The following is an 18,462-nucleotide window of genomic DNA, read 5'->3' as shown; positions in this document are numbered from 1 at the left end:
CCTCACATACATGAGGAGTTAAAAAACAAAAAAACCAAGCTCATAGATACAGAGATTGGTGGTTACCAGAGGTGGGGGTCTGGGAGTAGATGAAATGGGTGAAGCGGGTCAAAGGATAAAAACTTTCCATTATAAAATAAACAAGTCATGGGATGTAATGTTTAGCATGGTAACTATAGTTAATAATACTATATTGTGCATTTGAAAGTTGCTAAGAAATAGATCTAAAACATTCTCATCACAAGAAAAAAATATCTGTAATTATGTATAGTGATAGATGTTAACTAGACTTATTGTGATTATATCTCCATATATACTAACATCAAAAATTATTTTGAACACCTGAAACTAATATGTCAATTATATATCAAAAACTAAAATAAGTATTTTATATTGAACTTTTTTCCTCTTAGAGAAGTTCAGAGAGAACCTAAAATAATTAAGGCAATTCAGGTTTATCTAGATACCAATATTTTAATTAACACACAGTAAGTTTATATGGAATATTCACTCTTGCATTAAGAAAAGACTTATGTTAGTTTTAAATAAATACTAAATGCTAAATATTCCACTTTGTATTTGTCATATAATAAAAAATATATTTGATCTTTGACCAGGTTCCTGGCACAAAGCTCCTAAGACCCTGGTGAACGACAGGAACCTTATTTGTTATTCATAACACCGGAGTTTATAATAAGGTGACTTAGTCTGGGTTCCTATGTAGTCTCAGGATGCTGTTGGTCACCAGAAAGACCTAGGGATAGAGGGTTGGAAATTTTAGCTTTACCCACTGACCTCAAGAAAGAGGCTGAATACAGATTAAGCTTTATAAAAGCTCTTGAACAATGAGATTTGACAAACTTTCTGGCTGGTGAATGCATCCACATGGCAGGAGAGTGGAGCACCCAGTCCACAGAGAAAGAATCTCATGTACTCAGGACACTCCCAGACCTTGCCCTTTGTGCCTATTCATCTGGCTACTGATCGTTATCCTTTATAATAAACTGATAAACATAAGTAGATGTTTCTCTGAGTTTTGTGAACCAATCTAGAAAAATAATCGAACCTAAGGAGGGGTTATGGGAACCTCTGACTTAATAGCCATGCAATCAGAAGCACAGGTAACAATCTGTGGATTTTCAATTGGTGTCTGAAGTGGGGCAGTCTTGTGAGACTGAGCCCTTTATCTGTGGGATCTGATGATACCTCTAGTTAGATAGCATCAAAATTTAGTTCAATTGTAGGAAATTCAGTTAGTGTCTACTGAGAATTAGAGAATTACTTGGTGGTATTGGAGAAAACACATATTGGAGTAAACATATTCCAAAATATATAAACCTTAAACAATTTTTAAACAGGAATGCTATTATTTCATTTAATGACATAAATTAACATGAGTTGGAATTATGTTGGAAGAAAACATCCATCACAGATTTTCAAATGTAAATAATGATACTAAGGTTTATATGGAAAAATAAGAATAGAAAAAAAAGTATCTGAAAAAGAAACGCAAAGAGAGATTAGCCCTGCCACATAGCAAAACAACTATAAAACCTTATTAAAAACTTCAAAGCATAATACTAATGGATAAATAGGTCAATGGAACTGAATATAAAATCCAGAAAAAGCCCAAATACATATAGGAATTCAAATATAATAAATGCAGCATCTTAAATAAGTAGAAAAAAATCAGTCAATAGTGTTGGGACATCTGGAAAAAACTGTATTGAAGCCAGATACAAACTAAATGAATCAAAGATTTAAATGTTTAAAGAAACTCTTAAAAGAAGAAGAAATCATTGGGAAATTAAAAGCTTGAGGTGGGAAGGGACTTTCTGTGATCTGAAGTTCAGAAGTCATAAAATAGTGATAAACTCCATGCATTAAAAACACATACAAACAAACAAATAAAACTACACAACAAAGTCCATTCTAAATAAAGACAAATAACATATCGGGAGAAAATTTGAAATTCATGTCACAAAGGGATAACTGACCTAGTATATAAAGAATTCCTGCAAACTGATAAATGGCTAACAACCCAATAACAAAATGTAGACTAGAATAGAATATACAGGTTATGAAAAGGAAAAAAAAATCTCTAAATCATAAGAAGAGATGGTCAACTTCATTGTAGTAAGATAATATAACTAAAATTATACTAACATATTTTCTGCTTATAAAATGGCAAAGATCCATTTTGATAATATACCGGCAGAGGGTATAGGGAAATAAGCATTATGTATAGAAATCAGTACTACTATGTAGAGCAATTTTTTTGCAGTATTTGTCAAAAATGCACATTTGTATGTGCATACTACTTTGAGAATGTAACCAACAAATATACTCAAATTTGGGTAAAATATTATTTTTAAAAGTTATTCAATGCAGTAATGATGGCAAAACGAGTGGGCCTTTTAGGAAATATTAGAAACAATAAAAATATCCATCAATAGGAGGAGTCTTGTGTAAGTAAATTACGGTATATTCATAAACCAAATACTTTGAGGTCATAAAGAATGAATGCTTTATAGACCAACATGGAAAGTTCTCAAAACCATACCGTTTTGGGGGAAAAAAAGACAAGATAATAGTATGCTACCATTAGTGCAAAAAAGGAGGGAATAAAATATATGTACATATTTCTTTGAATGTGCATAAAATAGGTCTATACTTTGAATTCTACACATTTGTATGAATTCTATGCATACATACTCAAACAAACAATTCGAGGTACCAGTGAGAATAAAAACTAAGTTGCAAGGGGAAAAGAAGTGGCAGGGAGACTTTTCACCTCATACTCCTTTAAATTTTTGAATTTTAAGCCAAGTAAATATATGATCAATTGAAAAAATTAAGTTAAAAAAGTCTTCCAATAAGCTTATTTCAAAGGATCTCTTATCTTTATCTTAAAACTTTACTTTTATCCAAAGGTATATTAGTGATAAATGCAGATATAACATAAATTACTTGGAAACAATATGATTAACATGAGAGAATATTTGTATTATCCTTGAGTTAAAGTCTTAATAATTCTGAACCAATTTGCTTATTTGACTTTAGTAGCAGGTACGTACTATAAAATAATCTAGGAGATGCATCAAACTTGCTTTTTAATAATGTGCACTATATCAAAGAACTTATTTGAAATGGGAACAAGTAAATTTGTTGGCTTATATTTTCAAATAAAGTGAATGAGTTTGTATCTAACCATGACAGAAGACAGGAAATACTTTTTAGATAAAGAATATCAATGAGGCTCATGGCTCCAGGACATAGACACAAGAGGCAAATATGAGGACTGGGATTGATATATCTAATGAGTGGAATAACCTAGCTAAGCAGCAGTCCAGGCATTATTGAAGATGCTGCTTGACTTCTGAATAAGAAAAAGTTCTTAAAAATTAAGTAGGAGGACTGGGCAATAAAGTCAAAAAAAATTCTGGAAAGAAGAAATAAAAAGAGCAACAATAAGTGGTATCATCATGCAGTTTCAGAACATCAAAGATAAAAAAGTTACAAAGGATCAGAAATCAAAATGGCATTGGACATCTTAGGAATAACAGCCAATTCGTAGACAGTAGAGATAACAGAAAGACAGCATTCGCCTTCAAAATTTTGAGTGAAAACCACTTCAACTTTGAATTTGAACTGTACCAATTATTAAGTGTGAGGGTATATTTTGCAAATTTTTTAAAATGTCTCAAAATTTATCTTCCAAGCATCTTGTGGCATATTGTTTTCCAAAAAATGTCCACAGCAATATTTCTGGTCTCATTTGCTCTTCCAGAACCTTGTCATTCTGTTATTAAGAGGAAAAGCCTATTTTCCTTCCCTTGAATGTGGTTAAGATTTTGCAATTGCCTCAACAAATCAAATATAGCAGAAGTGAATGACTGCAGCAGCTAAGTCACTATGACTTTCTCATAGCTCTCTGAGGATGTTCCTTGTAGGAACCCAGGCAATATGTTGTGAGGAAGCCCAAGCCACAGAAAGATGACACATTTAAGTATTCTAGCTGATATCTCAGGTAAGGCCTCTTATGAGATGCCAATGATGATGAGCAGAGCAGACAAGAGCTCTCTCTGATGAAACCTTCCTGAATTCAAGATTAGGGAGCAAAATAAATGTATTCATTGTTTTAAGTAATAATTTTGTTGGTAATTTGTCATGAAGCCTTAATAACCAGAATAGAATTTAGCACCTAGAAGTGGAATGCAGCTATGACCAAAAGAAAAGGAAACAAAACAAAACAAAAAAATGAACACATGAGAGTGCCTCCGAGAATGACCAGATGTGAAAGCTAGATGTATCTTCAGGAGAGTGTGAAAGGCTGAAGGGCTTAAAAGAGACGTTTCAGAAAGTTTAAAAGTTCTAAGAAAACAAAACCAATGGAAAAGTGGAAGTCATAATTAACTCCAGAAAAAAGCAAAGAGTTATACCATAACAAAATGTAATCATGATAAAGTTCTTGGCTCAGCAACAGAGAATTTTAAGAGTCAAAGTAATAAAACACCAAACACAAGTTTAAGTAAAAAGTATGATATAATTTTACTGAGAAAAAAAGGGGAAAGGAAGGTTTGTGAAAGATAACTAAACTCTTCATCGATCATAATGAAGTTTATAGATAATATCTAAAAATGAAAGGATCAACAGGTAACAGTCTGTATAAATTATTCAGAAAAGGTAAATATGAGAAGCATCTAAAAGAAGACACGGTTGCCTCTGAAAAGTATGAATGTATTTTTGTGAAGGTGGGGATGTGGCAAGCAGAGGAGTGCCTTTTAACATCATTTGAATTTTTAAACTACATTTTGATTACTTTGATTAAAATAAGTGAAAATAAATATATACAAACATTTTTGTTATAATTATACTTACTATGGAAATGCTGTTGAAGTAGGAGCTAAAACTGGAGGATTCTTCCAAAACTCATCCAATAAACTCTGAATAATTTTTCCAAGATCTGAGTGCATTGTAAACTGAAAGTAACAGTAATACAGAATGATCAAGATCACTTTCAGAAAAATAGTATAAAGTCTTGTTGAGATAACTTCACTCTAAAACAGTATTAAATCCCATTTTTGCAAGTCAAGAATTAAATGGAAAGCAAAGGATATTGTGTCAAATGACCTTATTAGCGATCTATAATTATATATGCACTAATAGAATTAATACCATAAATCAGATTAAAAGTTTAATCAATGGAGCTGAAACATTTTCACTTCCCTATTTACAATAATTTGAAGGTTCAAAGGTAAATATTGAGAGTACATTAAGTAGTCCTTCATGCTAATCAATCACATGCATATCCAGAGAACTTTAAGGCATATTGAATTTTATCTCTTCCTAACAACTATGGAAGATATACTTTGAATCAAAATTCTAACATCAACAGGTCCTCATCACTGAAAAACAGTCTTTATGTCAGTACTATTACGCACAGTAAATTTTTTTTTAAATTATTCATTCCAAAATGACATTTAAAGTGCACTTTAGATTTCTAAAACATTTAGTAGAAATGTTATATTACTCTGAAATAAAGATACTGTAAACATACATTGTTTACTAATGGAGAGGTAACATATACTCCTTGTTTATCCATTAAATGATGTCGTATTGGTGGATAAACACTGATCACTGGTTTTTCCTGAGGAAATTGTGGAGGGAGTAATCTGGTAAAGGTAGAACAGAGGAAAAGCAAAGACAACAAATGTTACATTATACAGTCATAATTCTAAAACAAAGTTAAAAGCAAATTAAATTTCATACTTTCACTTGGATTAATTATTCAGCAAAAAGATGCATTTTGGCAACAAGATTATAAAGTAATGTCCACACAGTAAAACCTTCTTAATGTGGACTATGGATACCCTGAATTACAGAATATTCTTCACACCATGCCAGGTAATTGCATTCAAACACAGTATACCAAGCAATACAAAATCTCGAAAATAAGATCAGGCATTTGCAGCACGTGAGTCACATTAACTTAGTCTGGCTATTTATTGGACCACAGGTCCCAGGTAATTTTCTTGTGGTTTTCCTACTTTTGAAATGCTGCCAAGAATTATTTCACTACCTAGAGAATTTTTAAAGAGTACATGAATAAAAATGAAAGTATCTGTAGTTGTCATAACGCCTTAGTTCTACATGACTCTTTTCTAAATGTCCCAATTAAGTCATCTCTCCCAACTTTGAGGTCAATCACATGGTTCAAATAAAGAACAGCAAATTCTCAACACAAAAAAAGGTGAAAATATTAACCTTTTTTGAACTATTACAAATTTAAAATTAGGGAGTGAACCCTGTTTTCCAAATCTCCTCTAAAACTCAGAAAAATATGTCTCTCTAAATTGCCTCTCTGTTCCCCTATTGGCTCAGAAAATAATTTCCTGACAGCAATGTCAAGAAGAAAACTGGGTCCTTGTTGGCTTCTCCTTCTTAGCTCTACTTAGGGCATTTGAAGAGAAATGAAACTACTTTCTTTGTATAGTTGAAAATGTTAAACTAGTTTGGTTAAAAAAGGCAATGAATTGGAGCCCATCCAATTTGAGTTTGTATTATGACTATGCTATTCACATCTGTCTATAAATGTACCCCAATTTTCAGGGGTTACAATAAGGATTTAAAAAGTTCCTATATATCAAGATAACATAGCATAATGCTTGGCAGTGTAATATACTCATGCTTTAATTCACTCATTTAACTAGGATTTAATTAGGCCTCCTTTGTGCAGGCACTATACTAGGCAATGAGGATATGAAGATGAATAAACCATGGTTCCTGTCTTCAAGTTAGGTGCCTTTTCTCTAGCCCAAACACTGGCTCTACCAGCCAGCTACCTAACGAATCTAAGGTAATAACCCAATTCTTTCATACTAAAGACTAATAATTGCACTTGAGGTTAATGAGTACTTCAGCAATCACTTTGTCCAAACTTTCCTCTTTATAACTTAATAACCTCATGATTATATTTTTAATGTTTTTTTCTTTAAAAATAATCGGATTAAATTCAGCCTTGAACTTTCTGGTTGGTGCAGTATACCTGATTCTGAAGACTAAACTATTTTAACTCTTTTCTGATGTAAGGGTGAATATATCTCTAATGTTTTTCCACACATGATCTCTTTTTTCATCATTACTCATTCAGTCTATCTCCAGCTAAGACTTTAGTGCAAATTAATGAAACTGATTACAGTACTAACAATTATTACACCTTTTTATTCCAATTCCTTTTATAGTTTCTTTCTTACAGCAATATATATTACAATGATAGCTTTATAAAATTTTTATTTTACAAAAGTGTGTAACTTTGATAAATTATAGTTACTAGAAAGGGAATATTTGAAATCTGTTTAAACACTTCTAAAATAACCAAGAAACAAAATAATAAAAATATTTTTTAAGTTTTATAACATAAAAAAGTAGGATACAATTCTACTCACATATTAATGTTAATTGTCAGGTTGTTTATGGTGCATGGCAACCTATATTCCACATCTTTCTGTATTTCCGCTATACTGTAGGAGAAAATGAGAAAAAAAAATTTACCTGAAGTTATAAAAACATTAATGTTAAAAACAAATGTTAAATGTTTTTAGAGCCTACTAAAACTACTTTTAGTTTTAATCACAGAATCTAGATGGCCAATATAACTTGCATCTTGAGGGACAAATGATCAGAGAAAGGTCTATCAAATAAGAGCAACAATATTCTGAGATATCCAAGTGTGTGTGGGAGGTGGGTAGATGTTGAGGTAAAGAGACAAAGAATAATTCTTGTATTAATGCTAGACTATCACTTTTTCTAACTGATCATTAGTAGAAGCAATTGTGAACTCTCTAGTTAACACAGGTCAGCGAGACATCTGATTTGGGTTCTGACTATAACTTTGCTACTAACCAGCTGTGTAGTAGACAGCCAGGACAGTCTGGGTCTTAACAGCTTAAACTTAACAGTCTGGATGAGATGTCCCCTCAGTCTTATGATAGAGATTGCTGGCTGCTTTCCAAAAACAAACTTTCCCCTTCTTCCTAAGGAAGAGAAGCCTGATTTTATTCTGAGCATCAATCTTCCAGTCTCTTGCGCAGCTAGTTGGTGCTATGACTTAAATCCCAGCCAATATGATTTAGGGAAGTTGTGGGTTAGAATTTTCAGAAAAGCATATTAAAGGGGAACAAAAAAAACTGGTGTAAGCCTATTTGCCCTTCCTGCCTGGATCTGATAGCTGGACTTCTAATAGCTCTACTGGACTATGAGTGAACCTGAAAACAGAAGCCAGGCGCTAGGGAGAGCTAAGTAGAAAGAAGTAGCTTGGATCCTAGATGACTATGCAATTGTTAAAATGAATTTCTTCTTATGTGAGTGAAAAACAAACTTTTTATCTTGCTTAAGTTATTATTTTGGGAGTCCTTGTTACTAGCAGTTGGATATAATTAACAACTACTCTAAGTCCCTTATACCTTAATATTCTATATTCAGAATTTTATTTTATTAACAGCAGGCACACATTATTACAAGTATAACTTGCAAAATAAATTTGGGGAGACTCACTTAGAACCCCAAAATTTATAATATTTGCAAAGAGAAAAATGTTAAGTAGTATTAATGAGTTATAGTTACAAGGAAGCTTAATGTTCAAATGGAGATAAACTTTTTCAAGCATAAATATCCTTGAAAGATCTAGCGTTTACTTAATAATCTACTTTTTATTCTTTTTGCTGCACCAGGAAACCTTACTTTCCTCATTTTTTGGACTACTACATTTTTTGGCCTTCTGATAAAAACCTAGCGCATAGAATATGTAAAATTTGAGTAGCTTGAAAGGGTCAAAAGTGTTGAAATAAGAGTTATGGAGAAGTCATAGGTATCTATAAGCTTTCTCCTCTGATATCCATGGAATGGGTTTATGACTGAGAAGAAGAAACAGCTAAGAGACTCAATAAGATATTCAACATTAGTACTTAAAATTTTCATGAAAGTTTCTCCTTGGGGATCAAGTTTGAACTAGGATACTGACAGCCTCCTCAGTTGTATGAATACCACATAATCAATATAAAATTTTTGTTAAGTTTTTTATTCCTCTATGTTATCTTAGGACCCTAAGGTGTCATTGCTTCAAGGGAATACTGGTCACAAATTAAGAGCATGACCTTTTAAGTTAGGCTTCCTGGCTCAAATCCTCCCTCCGCCGCGTACCTGTGTGGTCCTGAGCAAGTTACTTAACCTAAACCTTATCTCTCAAATGGGAAATGGGGATGTTGCAAGCACCAATATACCTAAATGAATTGTTAGATTAAGTGAGATAATGCACAAAAAATACAAAAATCACTCAGGAGCTCATATCCCCAAGATAACTACTGCCAACATATTGGTGCATAACCTTCACGGACCAAAAAAGGGGTTCTGTGGAAAGTAACCTGAAGGGTGATCTGATTATAAATTCATAACTGGGCAGGTCATGGTGGGTAGTCACACCCCAGGCATACTTCTATACCACAAGGTTTATGTTTGTCTTAAGTCCTGCTTATTGTTTCTGTGCATCTAGGTTAACACACCTTTCAAATGCCCCTTTCAGACCCCTCAAGAGAGCACATAATCTTAACTACCCTGTAATCCCATCCCTACATTGCTTCCTCCTACCTGCATGTAATCTTCCTTACATTCCCTTCTTAATTTCAAATGTATAAAAGAAACTGCAAAACTGTTATTCTCTGGAGCATCTGAGATCTTCCTTCCCGGGATATGTTGTCAGTTTGACTCAAATAAACTCAAAGTTCTCTACAGGTTTGGATGTAAGAAACATCCAAACCTTCTAATCTTCTGTCTACATTCAGTCTTATTTTAAAAAATATACACTGCTCTTTTCCTACTCAATAATTTATTGTGATTACTTCCTAAATCAGTAAATGTTCTTTTACAATATTTTTAAAGGCAGCATACTATTCTAGTATATTATTTAACCTATTTTCAACTTTTAGACATTTAGATTGTTTCCAATTTTTACTACAATAAACCATGATCTGAAAAACATTCTTACAGCCATATCTTTATGCTGACGGGCAGTACTACTTTGGATGGAAACACACACACACACACACACACACACACACACACACTTTAAAGCAATACTGTAATCGCACCACACGAGAAAATTTAAATAACCTGCAATTAATACTTTTATTTTCTAGGTTCTCTGAAAGAAGTGAATTACTGCAGTTTTACTTCAGTGGCTCAGAATCTGGGACTAAAGAAAGCTGAAACAATGGATAACTTTGTTAGTCAGTATATGATTTATGGGAATCTTCATTTCTTTGATAGTCCCTAAAACTGTAAACAGACCTTGAAATGCAAGAGGCACTAGTTATAGTTAAAAGATTCCTTTTGTAGAATGATCATTTATCTTCTACAAAAAGACTTTTCTGTGAACCTTGCAAATAAAGGATTTACATGTAAAGACAGTAGAAGGAGAATGCATAACTTCCTTTTCTCATCTAAATCTCCAGGAAATATCAAAATAGACTTTGAAAAAGCAAATCTATAGCAGGGCAAGAAGGCAAATAGTAACATAAGCAGAGAAAAAATTTTGAGGAAATCCTGAAAGATAAAAAAGATGGGATTAGATATAAGGAAAAAGGAAGAAAAAGATAGTTAATACAGGAACTACTGACAACCCAAAAGATAAGACCAATGCAAAGTAGCAGCAGCTTGAAGGTCCTTCAAGCCCTTGAAACAAATCAATGCAAACAGTGTGGAGGGCAGAGCAGGAGCATTTCTCTAAGTAATGAATGAGAAGCTGCATAACAGCAGGTAGGCTAGAGCACTCTCCTGTTTTCCTTGCTCTTCAAACCAGCAAACAGCAGTAAGATCTGCACCTGGAATAACACAGTGAGGCAGCTTCTGAAGCAGCAGTGCCTTAAGCTACCAATTCCCAGGAAGTTGCCATTTCTGGAAGACAACTATCAGCTTGCCCCACATTGGAACAAGTTATTCTTTTTCATTCATCATCAGAGGTAGGCTGTGATAAACAGTTAATTATCCACAAACAAGTCAACAAGGAATCTCAATACAGAAATGAACACACCAAAAAGGTCTGAACAAAACAAAACCATGCAAGGCATGTACCAAACTCAACAAGCACAAAACACAAAAACTCAAGGAAACAGTTAACTGAGTGAGCAAAGACTATAAATTTGTGTAATTAAAAACTTCAGAGGAACAAAAGAAAATAGCACTTGAATTCATACACACACACAATGGTAGATAAGAAAATGAAAAAGAAACTGAAAAATTAAAATAAACAGCTCAAACAAAAGGTTGGAATATGCCCCATACTATATCCTTCTCTTGGAGAATACTGATGCACTTTAGCATGTTAAAGGCTGAGAAATACTAAGGTAAACTAATTGATTTTGTCTGTTTTCTAAATCTATTTAATATGTTCAATATATTTCACATTTTTTGAACAATGTTCTCGTAGAACACACAGGCTAATGACAGATATGCAAAGAGCTATAGGAACACAGAAGAAAACACCTAACCTAAACAGGGTGAGGGGTGGTGGAGTCTTCTAGGAAAAAAATAACTGAGCTACATTTAACAGAAAACTTAACACTCAGGGAAATGAAGTGCACATTTTGGAGGAATCACCATTAGACAAGCTTCAGGTATGAAATAACACTGGTCTCTAACGTCTCCATATCCTTTGTCATTAAAGAAACCTTATATCCTCTGTCTGTCGACACCTTTTCATCAGTCATATCATTCTCTTCTGTGATGACCAGGCATTAAACTAAGGACGGTGGACATTTCTGGGCAACAGTTAGGAAACTACTGGAAGGAATAACATGCTCAAATTAGAATTTTAAGATTACTCTGGCAGCCATGTGGAAGAAAAAATTAAGGGAAGAAGACCGGAGGCAGAGAGAACAGTTAGAACCCAGCAGTATTCGGACTGGAAGACTGAGTGAAAACAGGATGACCAGGTTTTTGCCTTAGGTGAGCTGACAGTAGAGATAGCCTGGAAGGAGTTGAGAAATTGGAGGGGAGGGGCAGAAGTGGCTGGTCTCAGTTAGCAATGGAGAAATTACAGACTGTGTGGTAACCTTTTTTTTAAAGTAGGTATGCACTGATATTACACTAGGGGAAAATTAACTAGAGATAGCACCTGAGCTGTTATGATCCACTTAGAAAACTTTTGCTTAAATATTAACATACTTTATTGTGTCACATAGTCTACAATTATAACTTTTAACCACTGGTTGTAAATAGACTATATGATTTAATGTATCAAATTAAAATTCACTTAATTATGGAGTTGTTTGATATACATAACTTTACAGTTCACTTCCAAGAGCTCATGGTTCATTTATAGTCAAAATGTTCACATTTTACAGATTTCTGTAGCTTCAATAAGCTAAGGCATAGCAGATTCTCAGATTCTTTTTCAATTGGAATAAGTTAAGGTAATTTCTTTCTGTAAGGAAATTTTCATCCCAAATACCTACAGTTGTTAGATAACATACATGAATGAAGGCAATTGCTTGTAGTACCACAGGGAGTGACTGCAAATTGGTAAAATGGCTAAGAGGCAGCCCAGTAAAAGGAACTACTACTCTTCAACTCAAAGCCAATGTAACCAAATCATTCCAGATCTTTCTATTTTAAAAGAAAAGTTGGAGGGGGCAGACGACATATAGGAAATCTCTGTACGTCCTGCTCATTTTTGCTGTGAATATAAAATTTCTTTAAATAATAAAGTCTATTTTGTGAAAAAGCTGGAAATGTGGAAATTTTAATGAAAAATCTCAAATTATGAATGTTGGCAATGAATTCTTTTTAAAAAGTATAATATTACAAAGGTTAAAACATACATACATATCCTCTCATTGCAAGTTTGTTGTGTTATCAAATTTGTGTGAGTCCTATGAGCTAATAGTGACATCTACAGAATGAAAGGTATGGAATTTCGACTTACTCAGAAACCCATGAGTTTAGAAGAAGTCTTATGCCTACGAGTGAAGGGTTAGACTTAACAACTGTAGGATAGAAAACTATACAATAACAGATCTATAACAAGGAAGTTATAAGGCTAAAAGTTTGGGTAATCAGAAAGAACAATGGTATCCAGGGACTGGCAGCAAAAGAAAATCTCAAAGCAATTTTTAAAGACTATAGAGATTAGAACTATTATTTTTAAGATACAAAATAAAAATAATGGCCATTTTCAGAGTACCTACTGTGTGTCAGACAATATTCTAGTTTCTTTACATGTATTATATCTAAAATCCTTCAAAATAGGTACATTCCATTTGTGAAGAAACTAACTCTGTGGAATGGACTTGCTTTCTGAATGGAAAGTCAGAGGTAGTTCTGTCAGAGACAAATGAGCTGTAGGTAGGCTTGTGAGGAATTCATAAACAATAAGCTAGCGCTAGAAGCATGTAGGCCAAGAGGCAAAGGTTCCAGGCACACTGATTCTATGCAGTGGAAAAAGGAACATGACTTATAATAGTTTACTAGTGGCAGATACTCTAATAAATGATTATATATATTACTTAAATATCAACAATCCAGCATGATAGGAATCACAAATCCTGATTTTATAGATGGGGACTGGAGGCTCAGAGAAGCTGAGTAACTTTACAAGAGGTCATGTTGCTAGACACGTTAGAGTCAGAACTGGAATTCATGAGTTTGATTATAAAGCTTTCATTCATTTAAGTCAGGCTGCTTTTCCCAATATTAATAATTTCGCTTACTTCTATTTATGTTGCTAAAATTCATTTTGTTTTTTATCTCTAATACAGTCCTCATACACACATCGAGAAACCTGAGGAATCAAGACTTTCACTGCTGGACAGGGCATTAAGAATTCAGGTAGTCAGTTTTCTCACTTCAGCAGTTCTAAGGCCCATTTCGGTTATGTGAACATCCGAGGTTAATGACACATCAGTATCTCCTCCTGATTTAAGACTTAGGGCTTCCTTCATTAAGACTATTAGGCATACCAGCGTTAAAACAAAAAACAAACAAACAAAAAGACCAAAAGCAATTCTAATAAACATAACTCCCAAATTAGATTTTCTTGTTGAATATAAAATAAAAATAGCAAAAGAATGATCATGTACTTGATTATTAAAATGAATGCTGAAGTCCTTTACTTAAGAGAGTTAATCTCCCTAAGTAAAAGGTAATAAAGGATTACTATTTGTATAACTTTAGATTTACATAATTAATAACAGGTAATAATTACCATTCACAACATAGCTTCAGGTTGTGGTTTTGGAACAAAGGCTATAAAATAATAATAAAAATATATGCTAATTAACTTTAGCTATATGAGAGAAACTACAATAGTTAGGATGGTAACTGTTAAGATCATCAGTTTTTAATAGTTCCTGATTGCAGGTGTAATGCAGGAAAATACTTATCAGCTTCACTTCTGAAGAATCTTTAAATAGTGGATTAGTATCACCTGGGGTATTTTCAACTGCAAGTAATTGAAAAACCAGATTGAAAGTGGCTTAGTGAGGAGTTATTAAATCTTATACAGCAAGAAGTCCAGGGGCGGGAAGGTTCCAGAATTAATTTAGCATCACAATATCATCACAGACATTCCATCTTTCTACTCTATCATATTCAGTAGTCAGCCTGTCTTCCTTCTCAATCGAAGCAGTTCCAGATGTCCCACGTAACAATAATATCCAAAATATAAGAAGCATTTCCTTTTAGCATCTCTATTTAGAGCAGCTCACCAGCAGAATTCTCCAACTCCCATTGACCAAGATTAGGTTAAGAATCTTGCTTTTAAAATAACTAACAGGAGTAACGAGACCACCATCATGGGCATAAACAATCATTATTTACATACTGGGGTTGAAAGTATGTTGCCTCCATAAAGTATGTGGCCTTGCAGACCCAGAACCCAGACAGATAAATGCAGATGTTCTCTCAAGAAGTCAGGGGAAATGGGTTTGGGTGGGGGACCAACAGTGTTCCTTAGAGTGAGCGAGATTTAAGAAGTAGAAGAAATAACAGAATTAGTTTCACTCCTGCCTAGGAAGTCAGGAATTTTAGGTGCTAACTTAAATACTGAGATGGCTGTTATTCAGAAGGTGGACTATATAACTTGAGCCTAGTCTACATAACTTTCAATTTCCATTTTCACAGCAAACATTATTATGCTTTGGTTAAACACTTTTTTTTTTTTTTTGTCATCTATGACACTTTCCCATTTGCCCTGCCTTACCAGTAAGACTTAGATGAGAAAATACACATAAAATTCAACTAACCTTTAGGAGAGGCCTGAGGAAAATGAGGAAGAATTTAAAGTAACAAAAAATGAGTTTACATTCATTAGAGAAAGGGAATCAAATATGCTTTTTCCTAAAGTGGATTTTTTTAAGATTATAAATTGTTAGAAGATAAGATTTGAAAGGTAGATGAGAAAATGGGGTGGGGAAAGGTTCTTAAGGAGGGTAGAAAAAAGTCAGATACTTTCACCATCAGGAAAGAGCTGTCAACCTTACATTTAGAGAAGGGATAGATATGAAAAATGAGAGAGGTGCACCACATAAACAGGATATTGATATTCATAATTTGGGAAGTTTTTGTATTACTCACTAAAACAACAGTCCTCAACCTTTTTGGGACCAGGGACCGGTGCTCCTATGAGAATCTAGTGCCTGATGATCTGAGGTGGAGCAGAGGCGGTGATGCTAGTGCTAGGGAGTGGCTGCAAATACAGACGAAGCTTTGCTTGATTGCGGCTGTTCACTTTCTCCTGTGTGGCCAGGTTCCTAACAGGCTACAGAACATTACTGGACACAGCCTGGGGTTTGGGGGACCCCTGCACTAAAATACCATTCCAAACATTCTTGCAACTTTTGCAGAGTGCACCTTCAGCATAACCAATCACAACGCCCTTCTATGCAAAAATTTTTAGTATATGTCATAGTATACTGAAGATAATTATTTTTACTAGCTTTAAAATGTTATAAGTTAAAAGCACAGATTTAACAAAAATAGGTATGTCTTTTTTTCTGGAATCATATCATTCCTTGAAAATTGGAAGTACATAACCCACTTAATTGTATCCAGAATTATTCAAGTTTAGATTATAAATGTGTAATATTTATAATCTAAACTTGAATAATTCTAAAACTTCAAGTATTTTTATAAAAGATCTTAAAAAGAGTACTTAAAATTAGATGTTAATAACACTGTAAAATATGTAGATAATATCATATGCCCAATTACATCTCCATAATCTCTGGCTCAAAAAATACATAAAAGGATCCTTTCTGCATTTGACTCAGAGTATTTACTGATCCTCTTAAACCAATTCCAGAACTCCTTAGATTAACAATTCCTTCTTTCGAATGTCACCTTACTTGAGAGGCAAAAAATATACATGATAAATTTCAGATCAATCACTTCTCATATTTATCAGCCTTAGCAGCCAGGGGTTTCGCAATATTTCAAAAATTCAACTCCAACCTCCAAGAATAAAAATTAGTCAGCAGTGACAATATTTAACAGAATATACTAAAGGCTTAAAAGCAATTAATTCCAAAGGTGTGGTTCTAAAAAGTATTTTGGCAATAGTAGTACTAATTTAGTATACAGTCTTCCAAGGTGACACCTTCGAGGGGGACGAACTCTTGTTATGTTTGTTAAAAATGAATCACCTTACTTTAAAAGCATATCATGTAAGAGTAACTCTTACAGGTTAGTATAGAACATTATTTAGAAAAAGATTGACTTGTAGGAATTCTGCGAACTTAATTTTACAAAAAGCCATTACATCCAAGAGCATCTTATTCTTTCCTGTTAAATATCACATATCTTCACCGTTTGAAAGTTCTGAACAAGCAGAAGAATTAAAGCAAAGAACCAAAAAAGACAGCTGAAGTTCAATCAACAATTGGCCTCATTTTAGCAAAAATATTTTGTAGTAAATTTTTTTAGTCTATCTAATTTAAAACTATTCTACACTATAACTTGATTGGAAAAAATCATTAGTGTAACAGATAAAATGGCCCCTAATAGTTTGTTCAACAGGACTTAATCAATTTTATTATATCAGAATATATTTTAAAATGTATGAAAAAATTTTTAAGAGTTAGGGTTGAACATTAATATCTTTACATTAAAATACAGGCTGTCACACCATTAAGGAAATATACTTGCATAAGTCATATAATTTAAAGAGTTCTAATTTTTGAAAACCATTAGAAGTCAAAGATATTTGCAATATAAAAGGAGGCAGCAAACCAGATTACAGTAAAAACAGCTGAAATCACTTGAATTGCAAAATATTTCTAATTTGACCACGCTGAAAATGAAAAACGCATAGGAAAACAATAGAACAATCGGGAGGAATATAAGACAATTCCTGAGTGTGGGAACAAGAATAATAATCAAGAATGTACAGACTGGTAGTTGCCAGATACGAAGAGGTAGTTGGAACGGAGTAAATCTTAGAGATTTAAGAGGATTGAGTATGTCACTCCCAGAAAACTAGCTGATAAAACGTGGGGTTCCCTTTCCTTTACTGTTGCAACATTCTCCCCTCCCCGCCAAAAAATTGTCCATTCTTTGTGAACCTTGGATATTACTCTTCACAATTCTTTTCAGCCAAGTACAATATTTTGTCAATTTGGCCAAAGCGGCAGTGGGCAAAGAAAGGTGAGAAAGCAGGACATAGAAAGGGATATTGGATATAGACTATGAGACAGATTACAGTCAGAAGAGATATGTCAGGAGGGATGAGCAACTCAAAATCAGAAAAGGTGAGCAGTGGTGGAGCGAGAGAAGTACGGGGGAGGGTCCGGAGGAAAATCCTACATATGGGTCAGAGATGGGAGAGCAAGCGTGAGGCCCAGTACGAACCCAGGTGTATCAAAATGGGGCAGCTAGCAAGGAACTCGGTGATTATAACCCGCCCTCCCTCCTGCCCTACTTTTTCTTCCTGTAGGATAGGCAGTGACCAGTCACCTGGAGTGTGAGTTCCGAAGGGACTCGATCAGGCGTTGCTTCTGCTGCTGAAGGCTGGTGAGGCCACCGGGGGACCCAGCTGCGGAGGAGGAGGCGCTCTTGGTCAGGGGGAAGAGCCAGCTCATCCTCCAGGGGTCCCCGGGCCCGAGGCCCTAGACGGCTCTGGCCTGCTTCCTCTCCCAGCTACTCAGCCCGGCGGTTCCCGAGCGACAGAGAAGCGGGAAGGGGCGCCCGGGGCCCAAGTGCTGGGTAGCTGCGTCTTCTCTTAAGCAAGCCCGGCTGAGGGTCTTCGAGTTTTGGGAGTCACACTATGACCGCGGGCAGCTGGAGGGAACTCGCCGCCCGGGACAGGTAGCCCTACCTTCGCGGCCCTGACGCCAAACCAGCTAGTCAGGCAACCTGACCGCCCAGCACTTTACCACCCCAGCCTCCGTCATCTGCGTGCCCCGCCCCCTCTGC

At 34.6% G+C, this 18,462-nt stretch overlaps 1 protein-coding gene across 2 annotated transcripts in view; it reads right to left on the bottom strand.

Moving 5' to 3' along the window:
* The window catches only part of VPS37A (VPS37A subunit of ESCRT-I), a 37,651-nt gene extending 19,212 nt beyond the window's left edge, over positions 1-18,439 (bottom strand). For both annotated transcript variants that reach the window (XM_016129857.2, XM_016129850.2), the window contains exons 1-4: positions 18,004-18,439; positions 7,449-7,523; positions 5,561-5,675; positions 4,882-4,982 (exon numbers count right to left, since the gene is read on the bottom strand). In XM_016129857.2, the coding sequence (XP_015985343.1) occupies positions 4,882-4,982; positions 5,561-5,675; positions 7,449-7,523; positions 18,004-18,128 (416 nt within the window). In that variant the 5' untranslated portion in view covers positions 18,129-18,439. The remainder of the gene's footprint in view (positions 1-4,881; positions 4,983-5,560; positions 5,676-7,448; positions 7,524-18,003) is intronic.
* Between the last annotated feature and the right edge of the window lie 23 nt (positions 18,440-18,462).

Source organism: Rousettus aegyptiacus, unplaced genomic scaffold, assembly GCF_014176215.1.
Source record: "Rousettus aegyptiacus isolate mRouAeg1 unplaced genomic scaffold, mRouAeg1.p scaffold_m13_p_11, whole genome shotgun sequence".
Lineage (NCBI taxonomy): Eukaryota > Metazoa > Chordata > Mammalia > Chiroptera > Pteropodidae > Rousettus > Rousettus aegyptiacus.
This window is presented reverse-complemented; position numbering and strand designations above follow the sequence as displayed.